At 34.3% G+C, this 13,981-nt stretch overlaps 2 protein-coding genes across 2 annotated transcripts; one reads left to right on the forward strand and one right to left on the reverse strand.

Annotated features, from left to right (window-relative positions):
* The first annotated feature begins 2,434 nt into the window (after positions 1–2,434).
* On the forward strand, positions 2,435–7,282 carry LOC108826901 (uncharacterized). The gene is made up of 16 exons (XM_056995096.1): positions 2,435–2,787; positions 2,866–3,000; positions 3,087–3,230; positions 3,309–3,527; positions 3,624–3,694; positions 3,776–3,833; positions 3,943–4,155; positions 4,242–4,301; positions 4,379–4,458; positions 4,575–4,795; positions 4,895–4,986; positions 5,059–5,185; positions 5,312–6,354; positions 6,446–6,678; positions 6,803–6,961; positions 7,041–7,282. Exons 1-16 carry the CDS (start codon positions 2,530–2,532, stop codon positions 7,132–7,134), a joined length of 3,207 nt encoding a protein of 1,068 aa, XP_056851076.1. The 5' UTR covers positions 2,435–2,529; the 3' UTR covers positions 7,135–7,282.
* Positions 7,283–7,318: 36 nt separating this feature from the next.
* Positions 7,319–9,319, reverse strand: LOC130494751 (UDP-galactose transporter 1-like). Its single transcript, XM_056995097.1, has 5 exons — positions 8,936–9,319; positions 8,619–8,868; positions 8,328–8,535; positions 7,862–8,093; positions 7,319–7,778 (listed from the first exon to the last, which is right to left on the reverse strand). The coding sequence occupies exons 1-5, from the start codon at positions 9,029–9,031 to the stop codon at positions 7,548–7,550; spliced, it is 1,017 nt and encodes a 338-aa protein (XP_056851077.1). The 5' UTR covers positions 9,032–9,319; the 3' UTR covers positions 7,319–7,547.
* Between the last annotated feature and the right edge of the window lie 4,662 nt (positions 9,320–13,981).

A 13,981-nucleotide genomic window follows, 5' to 3' on the forward strand; every position in this document is an offset into this window, starting at 1 on the left:
TGCACACTGGAAAAAGGAATAGTCAGTTTCCCAAAATAGTTGTAATATTACATATCGATTAGTGTCTTTATACACGTACACGTATCCAAGTAACCTTTCGTTATATTTTGATAGCTAGTTGGTTTGTATGGTTTACAGAAACGAATACATGCCGACAAAAAAAACGAATACATATGTTCATCAATCTAACGTGTTCCTTGTTTTATATATAAGTTTTTTCATATGCATGATATCTTAGTTATTTTACAATTTTCTTAATGGTTTTAATTAAGGAACCTCGATATTTTACTTTCTTATCGTAGCTATCTCTCCCTCACACATTAGCCGGCATATGCCAGACTCGTGCTTACATTTGTAAAAATAAGGCATGAGCGTCAGCCCCGTATATTAAAAATTAAATCCCACTTAGATAGACAATCAATCCACTAGTTGATGAGTTTTATATACTTTTGCACATATATTCATTTATAGAGTTCTTATTCAAATATCTTTCATTCCTTTTTATTTACATTTTAGTTTAGATACTTTTGCAAGTATATTCATTTTTAGAGTTGTTATTCGAATATCTTTCTCTTTTTAAGGGGTCAGATTTATCCTGATGCTAGCAGAAGTAACAGTACATTTACATTTTAATTTAGATGCTTTGGATGAGATTATTAATTATAAACATATTCACGTATCATGAATTTTATTATATGACATGTTGTTGGTGAATGTTTTCATGTCTTTTGTGCCCGAGAAATAGCTGCAAAGTCCATGCTATTTATTTCTCTAGCATCACCATCTCAGAGTCGATGCTTTTAAATCGGAATGATGCACTTTAGAAATTACACTATACCACAACAACAAGTAAAACCAATTTAATAATTTACGTTTTAAGTGAACATGACATGAAGTAGCACAGAGTTGTGAATCTACCATTTCAGTTGTTTGCAGACACAAACAAAAATTCATGTAAAGAGAAAATTTGGAAAAGTTGCCTTAATCCCCCGTACTGCATATGACTATATATCTATAATCTATTAATGAGTTTTCTTTTTCTTGGGATGGATCAAGGTAGCAGCAGCACTATTAGATTATACCCCACATTAGATAATGTATAATCTACAAATAAATCTATATAATATGGAAAATGTTTACAAATAGTATATTATTCTATTTTCTCCAGACTTAGAATAAGTCAATAACAACATGTGTATTGGTTACTCGCTAGCCCATACTGGGCGGCCTCACTGGCATTGGCGGCATACCGTACTCCCTCTATACCTTCCCAACAACTAAACAAAGAGATGATCACCTTTACCATTACATATGTTATCTAACAATATCTTCGATTGCCTCAAATATATAATAAAAACAATATATCTCGAGTTGCCTATGAATATATATAAGACAAAGATATGTCTACATACATTTGTTCTTGATTATTTATATTAATTGATAAGAAGGTACGGCTTTGGCGTGAGAAATTTCGGAGAAGGTGTGAAACAGGGGTGGATATGAAATCAAATAATTAATGTAGGGCTACCTAAAGCCAAATAATATATAACGTGATATCCAATCTATTGAATTTTTAGACACGCAGAATAATCTTATTGAGCTTGAGGATCGAGAAATTTCTAGGAACGTAGAAATAACTGGGTTATATCATTATGGCAGGGACACTCATATTACTAAATCGGTTTTGCTCTACAGTATAACCTCTTTAAATTAATAATCTATAAATTAATATACATTAAAAATCTCTATAAAATAATATAATTTTATAGTTTCAAATTGAATTTTTGGTTCAATTAGTATCTCGATAAATTATTATCTCTATAAATTAATAAAAAAATTATAGTTTCGATGTAGTCCCAATATTATTAATTTATAGAGGTTTCAGTGTATATTCTACTTTTTGTTTCAATTTTCTTTGGTTTTGTTCAAACAAATTTATTGTCTAGAAAATTAATACCAATATCACTGATATTAATTGTTTATCTCGCAAACAAATAAAATAAAAACAACCGACTACTACATTTCTCAAAGAATAGTGTGGAAACTCGAAATAACTATACAAAATAAATTCATTTAGATATAAAACATTGAAATTTCTGCATTTGAATTGTATAAATGTATGCAAATTTATATTCCACCGGTTAAAGGGATCTAGGGGTAACCCTCTTAATCAAGGCTCTGCAGTGAGGCCCATATAAAGCCCAGTTACCTATTATTTCGAGAGATGAAGCGAAGAAATTATCAACTCGAATTGCGTGACCCTCCACACGGAATCAGTAATCCGGTAATAAAAGGCCCACTTTAAAGCCCAATTGTCTATTTACTTTCCGAGAGCTAAAGTAATCATCATCACTTTGCGAGGTTTAGCGGGAAAAAGGAAAACACAGGAATCTGCTTCCCTCCAAAAAAAAATAAAAATCAAATCTTCCAACATATATCGTATTTAAACTTTCAACGTTACCAATTACCAACCAAAAACCCCCAAATTCACACCAAGCCTAAACCCTAGATCCTACCATACCATTCCTGATGGACGAATCAGGCGAGAGAGACGGGGTTGCTGCCGCGACGGTGATCCAGACTCCACGGAGGAACGTCCGTCGTAAGCTGGTCCAGTCGACGTTGCTCCCGCGTAAATCGGAGGATGTAATTGAGTCGAATGGAGATCTGTGGTCAAGCGACGGCGAAGGAGGAGGAGGAGATGGTGATTTCTGTAGCAGTCAAAGGAAGAAGACGAGAAAACAGAGAACGACGACACCGAAGAAGAAGAACGGAGCTCCCAAGAAGGTTGGTTCCTTGTTTAGGTGACAGTGTAGTAGCATGGATTAGTAATAGGTTTGCCTCTTTTTGTTTTTTCCTATGAAGATGGCTAAAGGAAAGTCAACGCCTAAGCACAACTCAAATAAGAATGGGATCATAGCTGCTGATGATCAACAACAACCACATGCCTCCTCACCTTTACTTCCTAATTTGCGTCTGGAAGCAAAACTAAGAGCCGAGGTAATGAGTAAACTTTAGCAAAAAAATGTGATGTACATTGTTGTCTGAATTTTTGGGAAATTAATTATTGGTTTCTGTTTGATCAGGAAGATTCGCGGATGTCTGCTGGCAAGCAATTGCATCCCTTTTTCTCATCTCGGAAAGGAGGGAAAAAGAGTCAAGAGAATGGTACTTGTCAGGATCAAGTAAAGGATCAAATTGGACCTATCCATGTTTTTGAGAGGTTTCAGGTATAATGCTGTTAGACGTATATTGTAGCTTTCTTCGGTTATGTTTAACTAACAAAAGCAAAAACCTTTTCTTCTTAGGATGATGGTAATCGGAACATTGATTGGAAGAACTGGACTTTCATTGACCATACGTCCACCACCACTTGGAATCCTCGACAACAAATTAAATTTGATCTAGTGAATGAGCTTCCGACTCTTTCACATCCTGACGTGTGCATCATCGATGATGTAGATACTCAATCAGAAGGTATGGCAGAGGCATCTCCGGTAGGCTCCTTAGATGGAGCTCAAGTGGTGGTGAGTTAGAACGTCTCCTTTTGGTCTGTGTTCTTTTTTTGTTTTGTTTTTTTGAACTATTCATGACAAAAGGGTCATTTCCTGCAATCTTTCTAGGGTTGTGAAGCAGTTAACTTGTCTAATCATCATGCTGAGGCTACGGCAGACGTTTCTCATGAACTGCAAAGGTACTTGTATGGTTTGATATATCACTAGCAGAGCACATGACTGATCATAACTTTATAATCTATGCAATAATGATTTTTCAGTGGCCAGCCTCGTAGTAGCTTGTGGGTAAATAAGTACCAGCCAAGAAGTGCCTCGGAGGTTAGAAATTTTTGAACATACCACCGTCATTGCATGTTTATATCTTCTGGTATGATATGGTTTTAAAGAAAAGCAACAAAGACAAGTTTCTCACCCGAGTTCTTGTCAGGTATGTGGTAATACCGAAGCTGTAAAACTAATGAATGAATGGCTGTGCCAATGGCGTGAGCGAGGCTTTCAGGCAAGCCAAGACTTTTTGAGTAGTGATGCAGAGCAATCGCAAGACTCCGACTACAGTTGTTCTGAAAGTGATTCTGACTCGGAAAATACTGGTGCTGAAGACCGCCTGAGAAATGTTCTCTTAATCGTTGGTCCAGTTGGGGTATGTCCTAAGATATTCTGTCACGAACTGTTTTTGCTTCTTACATTGCTTTCTGAGTTTCATGTATGGTTGTGCATGTCTTGCAGAGTGGGAAATCTGCAGCTGTTTATGCATGTGCTAAAGAGCAAGGATTTAAAATCCTTGAGGTATGTACTTGTTTTCCGCTAAATGTATCTGTCTAGCTACTGCAAAATGAATGTCTCTAAATGACGTTTGTCTATAGTCTAATGCATCAGAATGCCGAAGCGGAACAGTTGTTAAGCAGAAATTTGGGGAGGCTCTCGAGTCAAATAGCCTATCAAGGTACATAGAGTTGCAACAGTTTATGTATATGCTTGGATTTGCTATTTTCTGCATTTCTATCGGTACATGCGAACTCAAGGATAATGTGTTTATATTCACACCACTTGTTACGGCAGGTCATTGGAACCTCTTTTCAATTCCTGTACTGATGGCAATGGGGTAGAGGATGTGATTGAAGTAACACCTGTATCACATATCCAGAATGACAAAGCCAACTTGAAGCCTTTAATTCTTTTTGAGGATGTAGATATTTCCTTTGCTGAAGATCGTGGTCTCGTGTGTGCTATCCAGGAGATTGCTAAGAAAGCGAAAGGGCCTGTGATATTGACTGCAAATGGTATTATTCATCCATGTTTAAAATAATTATTGTTTTCCTCACTTGTAACATATCTTAGGTAATATACTGATTGCATCTGTATTACATGGATAATTACAGACAAGAATCATGGTTTGCCAGAGAACTTGAAGAGGATAGATATATGCTTTTCTTTGCCATCAACAGAAGAGCTGTTTAGCCACCTTTCTTCGGTATATACAGTATATTCTGATGCATAACCTTTCATTGTTATTTGGATTCTTCTAACATTTGTTGTTTTACAGATTTGTGCAGCAGAGGATGTTAAAGTTAATCCTGATTCACTAGAGCAATTGACCATCACTAGTGGTGGTGATATACGGAAAGCGATTATGCAATTACAATTTTGGGTTCAGAGTAAATCCCAAAGAGGTATTCTGGAGTTCTATTATTATAGAAAACTAATTTTAGTCTCCATAGTTTCACTATCAAGACTAAGTGGGGACATGTTTAGCTCTTTATACTGTTTATAATGTTTGATATCTTTACATTTTACAGTTAGAAAGGCCAAGAACACTAGTGATCCAGATCGATTTGATCATGAAGCTGGTCACGTGCTGCTTCCCAAGATAATTACGCAGGATTTTCCTTCTCAACTATCACAGTTTGTGGAGAATGAGATTGCTAAATCATTATCCATGGCGGAGAAAAGTCACGACACAGTTGAAGTATTTGTTGAGGAGGTTGAAAACGAGATAATGCTTAATAGATTATGGAGGCGGGGCACTGAAAAGAATACCATAGCAGCCAAGAAAGCAGCCATGTTAAGGCAGAACACTTGTTTTGAGGATTATGATGAGTTAGATGACTTCTTAAGTGTTCCATCTGGGCTTACCGACACTTCCTACCAGCCACTGTCTCTCTCTCGGCCAAACAGAAGGAGGAAGGCCAATGTTGTGATGTCCTCTGATTCGGAAGATGAACCTCTGAGTGACATACAGGTTTCGGTTTCGAGACACGAGACATCAAAAGTCTCTTGCATTAATGGGATGCCACAGTCAGTTGATGTATCATGTGTACCGGAATCTTCATATGTTCCAGAAACTTTAATGGATGGGGAAGCTGAGCTGTCACCAAGAGCAGTATCCTGTGGTCATTTTGATGGAGGAGTTGAAGCGTCCATGAGTGAAGACGATGAACAGAACTCCCCATCAACAGAGATACACATAGACAGTTCACAGAGTTTTAATTCCTTAATGAATACTTGCGAGATCATTGCACAATCTTTTGATGGGACAATGATGGAAGATTGTTTTAAGGATTATGTAGAGAGTTCCCAGAAGATGCAACAGGCAACAACAACAGATGAATGCAGCCGTATAGATTTTGGTATGACAATCAAGGCCGCTCAGAAAACGAAGCTTGATACCTCGAGAGATACCGTGCAAGAATCATGGAGAAAACTCTGTACGAGGCATGCTGATCTGAAGCCATACTTGGATTCAGAACCTGTAGAAGCTCCACAACTTCTTGACATCACTCATCAGATAACCAATCTAATCTCAGAAGCTGACCTGACGCACTCTAGATGCATGAACTTTGTGAGTGTTACATTTACACTTCATCTTCCGCTCTTTCTAGATTACAGTTGTCAGCTCAGACAGTTTTAACTTATGGAGTTGACTTCTTTAGGTTGCGATGGAGCCAATGATGAACACTTCTGGAGATCTTGATACGTCTGAGCTAGCTAATGTGCTTGAACAGATGACTTCCACTGTGGCGCAGAAAGGATTTAACTTCTTCACAAACCAAATTGCTACAACAGGATCCGTCCCTATTTCATCAGCCATAATGCAGGATTACACATTGAGCAGTGGAGGCTTCTTGGATATGAAACCAGAAACACATATTAACGTACAAAAATGGTAATATTATCCTCCCCTCACATTTGAGCCATTTTCTTGCTCTGATACGCTTATCTTCCAAAAGTTTCCTGTATTCTCTTATCTTTCTCAGTATCGGAGTTGCTGTTTTTTTTTTGGAATGCAGTGAGCGAATGGTAGAGCTTTCCGGTATATTAGAGACAGTAGTCCCTCCAATATCATTGAAAGGAAGAGCTTTCCATGAATATGCTTCATTCATAGGACAGATATCAAGAGCTGCTCCCTCTAATGTGTCAGGAGCCATGGAGAAAACCAGACGGCGAAGGTCAGTACCAATTGTTTCACCATAGTTTCTGAGTATGAATGATTATTACTCCTCTGATCTCCATGTCTCCTTGATTCAGGTCCAGAGAAGCTCAACATTATCTGTCAATGGATCTATGCTCTGAAGATATTGCATTCTTGGGTCATCACAGTAAATATAGAAGAGATGAATAAACCACCCAGTTTCAGTTTGTATAGAAATTAGAAACAATCCATACTTAATGAGTTTTAAACATGTTTGCTCAGCACTAACTTGGCAGAGTTTAGAGATCAACCTCTTGAGCCTTGCTTTAGGCATGACCATACTGCATAGTTACTTCATTTTACATATAGAAAAATTGAAAAGAAACAGCAGCTCTTTAAGGTTTCTGAAAAAGAAATTAGATAAATAAAAGATTCTACATTATCACAGAGATTATAAATAAGATGAACCATTATCTCTTCTACGAGCCCATAAAACAAAATGTTACTTTTCTCTATTAAGGTTTCAAGTAAAATGCATATGTAGTAAAAATTCAACACCCCTCTGGTGTGAGTGAATGCTTCTTCTTATCTCTCTTTTGCAGCAGTGGATACTGAATATGAGATCAGACTTTGCCTTCGAGTTTATCATTATTAACAAGAGGAAGCAACTCCATCTTGTTTCTTGGTGTACGAGGAGTCCTAGGAGTTCCTGGCTGCTGCTGCTGCTGCGAAAGCTTATGCCTCACGTATCCATAGAACGTGCAGCCCACAAGCGTGATCCCACATCCAACAGCATTCATGTACGATATTGGGTTACGGAATATCAACCACGACACCATTACAGCCACCGCAACCTAGCACAAGTAGAAGAACATGAACCACATGCGATTTGCAAACAAACAAACAATAAAGAGCTTAGGCATTGTCATTTTGTTACCTTGAGATTTCCAGCTACGTTGAATGTGACTGCGGTTGTGGAGTGGATGACATAGAAGATGGAGAAGTTGAGACAGAAGGCCAACACACCAGAGCTGAATATGATGATGAGTGCTGACCAGGGAGACGGGTGTGCATCAAACCAGCTCAGGATCCCGTTGCCTTCCAGTAGTAATGCAGGTAACCCGAGAATCATGGTGGCGAAAGGCGCCATGTAGTACACTGTGTTTATGCTGCATAAGCAAGAACAGAACAATCAATTCATTGGTTAACTTATCAATCACCTCTGTGGCTAAACCAATTACAATGAATGCTTCTTCTATATAAAGAATAAGATGCCATTACATGATTTATCTAGTGCCAATATAAGTAAAAATCACTCCATATCGAATCCAATAAAGACACAACAAGCAATCACTCCATCATATTGAATCCAATAAAGACACAACAAGCAACACAGCACTGACCTGTCAAACTTGTAACCATGAAGAAGAGACTCAGCTAGAATGGTCTTAGTAGAAGTAGCTAAACACCCAAACAGAGCAGCACAGAATCCAAACATGTTAAAGCTAAGCTCTGTAACCGAAGTCAGAAGGATCCCTCCAACGATGGGGACAAGAGACGCCCAAATACGCCAGTCAAAGTACTTCCTCCACACCAACCACTGTAACACAACTGCTCCAAACACACATACACAATCAGATTCATCCAACCAAGAACAGGCAAAGATCATAATCTCATCTCAAACCCTATATAACCTGTAGTAGCAGGAGTGAAGGACTTGATGGTCTGCATAAACGAAACGGGGATGTAACGGAGGCTGACATTCCCCAACACAATGTTGATGCAGAAGACGAAAGACATGGGGAAGATCCTCCTCCACCGATCTTCAGGCTCGACGAGGATCAAAGGTTTAAGCTTGAGGATTTTGATCACGACGTAAGCTCCAATCGACGAACATATGAAGTGAACGCACGAAACCGACAAAGGAAACTTGAAATCCAGTTTCTGCATCACAAAGTTGACAACTTTAATCTAAGATTAGATTAATTAAGACTCGAGATGAGATCAAAACCTGGAAGATCCATTTGTTCATGATGATGACGGTGACGTTGAAGCCCCACCACTGGAGAATCGCTAGTAGAGATCTGAACACGCTTCCTTCTTCCATCTCTCGACCCAGAAGAAAAAGTTTGCGAATTTCGGAATCAGATCGAGAAATGAAGGAAACCCAGAAGATGATTTAACGAAGTTTTGGGGAAGTGAATCGGTGTAACAGAGAGAGAGAGATCGAGAAGCTAAAACTAGAGAAGAAGAGGAAACCCTAATTCAAATTGTAAGCGGAGAGGAAGGTAACGGTGGGAGTGAGGGGCTCTTGTTCCATGTGAAGTTCTCTTCTTCAGCTCATCAAATCTCAAACGTCTGTCTCTATCTCTTTAGGCCATGAAAATAATGTTTTTGCTCTTCCCGTAGGATTCCTTTTATTATAAATCAGAATATTCTCTTTTTTTTTTGGCAATTAAGTTATTTAATTTAATTTTCAGTTTCATCTGAAAATTAAAGTAAAAAGTCTAACGGTGAGAAAGAAGTAAAGAGAGTAAAAAATATCATGAAATTGTATATTCCATGTTAGTCAACTTTCGATTTTTTTTTCAAAGCTCCATTGCATTTATTAATATTTTGGCAAAATTTTCAATTTTCACATCTCTTGAATTTAAGTTCTTTTCCTTGCAACATCATATGATATACTAATTCAAAAGCATTCAATATATAGTAGTAATAGTTTTTTTTTCAAAAAAGAATACTCCCTCCGTTTCTAAATAGATGATTTAAGGAGTTTTTGATGTTTCAAAATAGTTGATGTTTTAGTATATCAATGTACTTTTTAACTTTATCAAAAACTGTGTAACCAATGATAAAATGTAATATATTTTGTGATTGATTGAACAATTTTTAATTTATATTTTAATGATACTTTTTAGATTAAAAAACAAGTTTCTTAATAATCGTGCACAATCCTAAACTTCATCTATTTTGAAACAGAGAGAGTATATAGTAGTGATAAATTACTGGACTATTATTATTATAATTTACATTTACAGATATAAAACTTCCATATACAGTGAAATTTCTATAAATTAATAATGTTAGAACTATACCAAAATTATATATTTTTTTATTAATTTATAAAAATTATTAATTTATCGATATATTAATTAAACCAAACATTCAATTTAAAACTATAAAATTATATTAATTTGTAGAGATTTTTAATATATATTAATTTATCGAATATTAATTTAAAGAGGTTAGATTGTATCTTGTATTTAAAGGGGGTTATTGGGAGAAGAATTCGTATAGAGTTTGTGAATTTTAAGAGTTGATTGATTTTAAAAGTTACGTGGATTGTGAAAATGTATATAACATTGACTTATAGAATTTGATCATGATTTTCTTAGATTTGTCTAGCTTTTCATTAACTTGGATTACCAAAAGAGGTTTCATTAAAGAGACACACTTGTTATATATAAAGAATAATAAAAAAATATTTTTTTAAAAAATATTTCGAGTTATAGTTTTCAAATTCTAACATTTTTTAAAAATTTTTGTTTTAAAATTTTCTTTTTGAAAATGATTTTCCAAACTATTATAAACTTTTTATTTAAAGTTTTTATATATATAAATTTAATTATATATTGAAAATGATAAACATTATAAATATAAATTATGTTTTCAAAAGTGTAATGGTATACAAAATGTAATGAATTATAGATTTGGACATAATTTGGTAAAGATTGCACATGGATTTTGAAAATCACATGGATACATATGATATTTTGAAAGTTGAGTCTCATGAATAAAAATGAATACAATTCATGTCTCAATAACAATAGATTTAGTTAGAATTAGAGAATCTATAATAACAAAACTTTTTGAATAACAATGGATTTTGAAAATTTTTAAACCAATAACAATGGATTCTATTACGATTTATGAAATCCAAGAACCAATAACAAAGAAATCTCAAAATTTCCAAAATTCATGTAAATTCATCTCCCAATAACCCCCCCCCCTAAATCAAGCATTTATTTGTTATTTATTTGTTATACATTACCGTATTATAATTTTGTCCCAAAAGAAAGTTCAGAGTGCATAATTAAATGTACTCTCTGTTTTTACTTATTAATCGAAACATTTTGTTTGTTTACGTCACAGTCGAAACATTTGTTTCTTTTCCTCACAATGGAAATCATCTTTGTTATTTCCACAAATTTTAAATAAATTGTAGGAAAATAGATTTTCCCTTTTGTTTTGTGTTATTTATTCCAAATATTTCCGAGGATGTGGGGAGATTACTACCGTCCGATGAACATACTTTTCTCATGACGTTGACATCCCGCTGCTAGCCTGCTACTGTCTATTTATTTTGTTGGTTATGGAATAGCTAATTTGTTTTTTATTGCAAATTATGTCTTCTTGTTCAAATAAGTTATGTGCAGTGTTTAGTTGTTTATAAGTGATCAATAATTCAATATATTAATGTTGACCCCAAAAATTTCAACATATAAATAAGAAACTTTGGGGATTTTTTTTGTAACCGACGATATACTTATAGCAGTTGCACGTTAAAGTCCAAAGCTATCAAAACTACGGACCAAGCTACTCAAGCATGCGTATTTTAGATTGAGATTTTTTTTTACAACTTGTTCTTGTAAGCATGAAAAATAAGCATGCAGAAAGATATTGAGAACATTTACGAAATTATTATATTATTTTTTGTAAAAAATGTTAATTTTTTTACGTCTATAAGGCGTAATTTACGAAATATCCTTTAGAGTTTATTAGAATAGTAAGTTTTCTCTGAAGTGTAATTATAGGTTTGGCAGCCAAATTGTAGAGAAAACCGGCAATGCATATGTGTATTTATTGCGGTTGAATTGCTTTGAATTTATATATAACTATAAATTTTAACCAGTTTCACAGGCAAAATGCATGATGTATATATATGAAATTACATACATGAAACCGATTTTTAACATGCATTGTTCCTGCATATGACCATTGGGTATTGTGTTTTTGGCTGACTTGGTCAATGGTCTCACTTTGTGTGAACAATAAGATAGGGAAAATATCGTGAATGAAGTAGGCAGCAAGTTTTGGTTTCCCTTTTGCATAGTGTAAGCAATGTAGACTACCTTTGACTTAACTAGTAGGCTAGTAGCTTCGATGGGGTAAAATGTAAGGCAAGTTAGGAGTTTTCAAGCCAAGATTTAAACCATTATAGAATTTTAGCGATCGCCTAAGTGCCAAAAATTTGTTCCTATCAAGTTTAGTGATTTCACTCGCGTTTAGGTAAAAGAATAGTTTATCTGGACGCTACTTATGCTCGTAGTTTTACCCACGCATGCATGATGATAGTATCACATAAAATGTCAAGGTAATGCTGAACAAGAGAATGTGAGGATATTGGGGTATTGGTTATACTTAAAATCATAAAACAAAAGAAGATATCAGTTTTGAAATGTTAATCATCACTTCGTTTCATCTACGGTTTCTCTCTCTAGAGAGCAAGTCATTTTTTTTTGTTGCTAAAAATGTAATTTTCCCATGCTAATAAATAATTCCGTGACATATACATATATAAACCCACTTTGATAGAAAGGAGAAGAAATCTACAAAAGTAAAAAAACATATGTATCTAGAGAAACTCGTCCTCTTAATAGCCATTATTGGTAGATATTCCTGATGCGGGTTTCAGTTATTGAACATTGATCCAAATGTTTTATAGACCTAAAACCGAAATGGAGACGCAATATATATGATCAAAATGAAATTATAATATAGTGACAAGTGTGTTGCCACTTGCCACCAAGTGTGTATGGTTGTATCAAGCACATGGATGGTGTTTGTCCCTTTGCTTCCTGCAAACACCAGTCAATGAATAGAATCTAATCTGATATGCAACAATTAATATAATAATATAGATTAATAATGCTATGAAATCAGCTAATGAACAAATCATAATGCCTACTCCTAAATGTTAAAAATTACTAATAAGACAATCATTTTTATGAATTTTCCATTTTTATACGCAAGTAACTTTTAATACATTTTATTAAAAAGGTAATTTAATCATACATACTACTATATAACACGAATATCTAAACCGTCTGGTGTACTAGCTTTCACCTAGAAAAAATGTTTCAGTTGACCGGTTAGCAGATTATATAGGCCTTTGGGGGATTTTATTGGGCCAGATCCTGAGAGTCCAGCGAGAATGAAAGTGACACAAGTATGTATGGATGGCCTTTTTGCTATTCAGGAAGTAGGTTAAACTTATCAATTAGTTAGGCCTTTTATTATCTCACTAGGTGATTTTCCCGTGCTCATGCACGGGTATAAATATTTATAAAATAAATATACTATACTAATTGATTGCTATATACTTTAGTTTTAAATTAATTTATAAATTTTTATGCATAATTTATATTAATAATATTACAATACTTCAATTAGACATATGATTTTAGATATGTTATATCTAGTCGATTTTTTATAGTCGATTTAGTTATCATTTAGGTATATTTGATTACATTTATTTCTCTAAATTCAACTGTAGTACTTTTTATTCTAAATATATTAAAATTTGATTAACTTTATTATATGCATTTAGGTTGGTTGTTGTATTTCTTTATTTTAATATAATATATTATTTTAGATATAAGATTGATTAGTCGAGTCACTCATATTTTGAGTATACTGAGTCACATATATTCTTTCAAATTCAAACAGAAATATAATTTTTTTAATGTTTACGTGGTCAGACTAATAAAATTAAGTATCCAGACTCCGTTTAGCAAAAATCCAATTGATATTAATATATAATATACAATAATTTAAATATTTTATATATTGAGTTACATACATAAGTAACTGATACATTTTTGGAAGCTCATTAACACGTATCAATATTACAATAATTAAATATCTTATAAATCTAAATAATTCTATGTCTTAGATTTATTGAAAGATAAACTAAAATTTATTTTATATAATCTAAAAATGAGAATTCATATTTACTTTGGTATTTGGATTATGTTTATATTAAACTCCAAAAACA

Source organism: Raphanus sativus, chromosome 9 (assembly GCF_000801105.2).
Source record: "Raphanus sativus cultivar WK10039 chromosome 9, ASM80110v3, whole genome shotgun sequence".
Lineage (NCBI taxonomy): Eukaryota > Viridiplantae > Streptophyta > Magnoliopsida > Brassicales > Brassicaceae > Raphanus > Raphanus sativus.

Bases quoted from the DNA above. Each gene is read 5' to 3' on its own strand.
- LOC108826901 (XM_056995096.1), top strand. From the start codon at position 2,530: ATGGACGAATCAGGCGAGAGAGACGGGGTTGCTGCCGCGACGGTGATC. The intron at 3,528-3,623 runs GTGAGTTAGAAC...CAATCTTTCTAG, and splicing joins TAGATGGAGCTCAAGTGGTG to GGTTGTGAAGCAGTTAACTT. The intron at 4,796-4,894 runs GTATTATTCATC...GGATAATTACAG, and splicing joins TGTGATATTGACTGCAAATG to ACAAGAATCATGGTTTGCCA.
- LOC130494751 (XM_056995097.1), bottom strand. From the start codon at position 9,031: ATGGAAGAAGGAAGCGTGTTCAGATCTCTACTAGCGATTCTCCAGTGG. The intron at 8,536-8,618 runs GTTATATAGGGT...TGTTTGGAGCAG, and splicing joins CTTCACTCCTGCTACTACAG to TTGTGTTACAGTGGTTGGTG. The intron at 7,779-7,861 runs GTAACAAAATGA...TACTTGTGCTAG, and splicing joins ACGTAGCTGGAAATCTCAAG to GTTGCGGTGGCTGTAATGGT.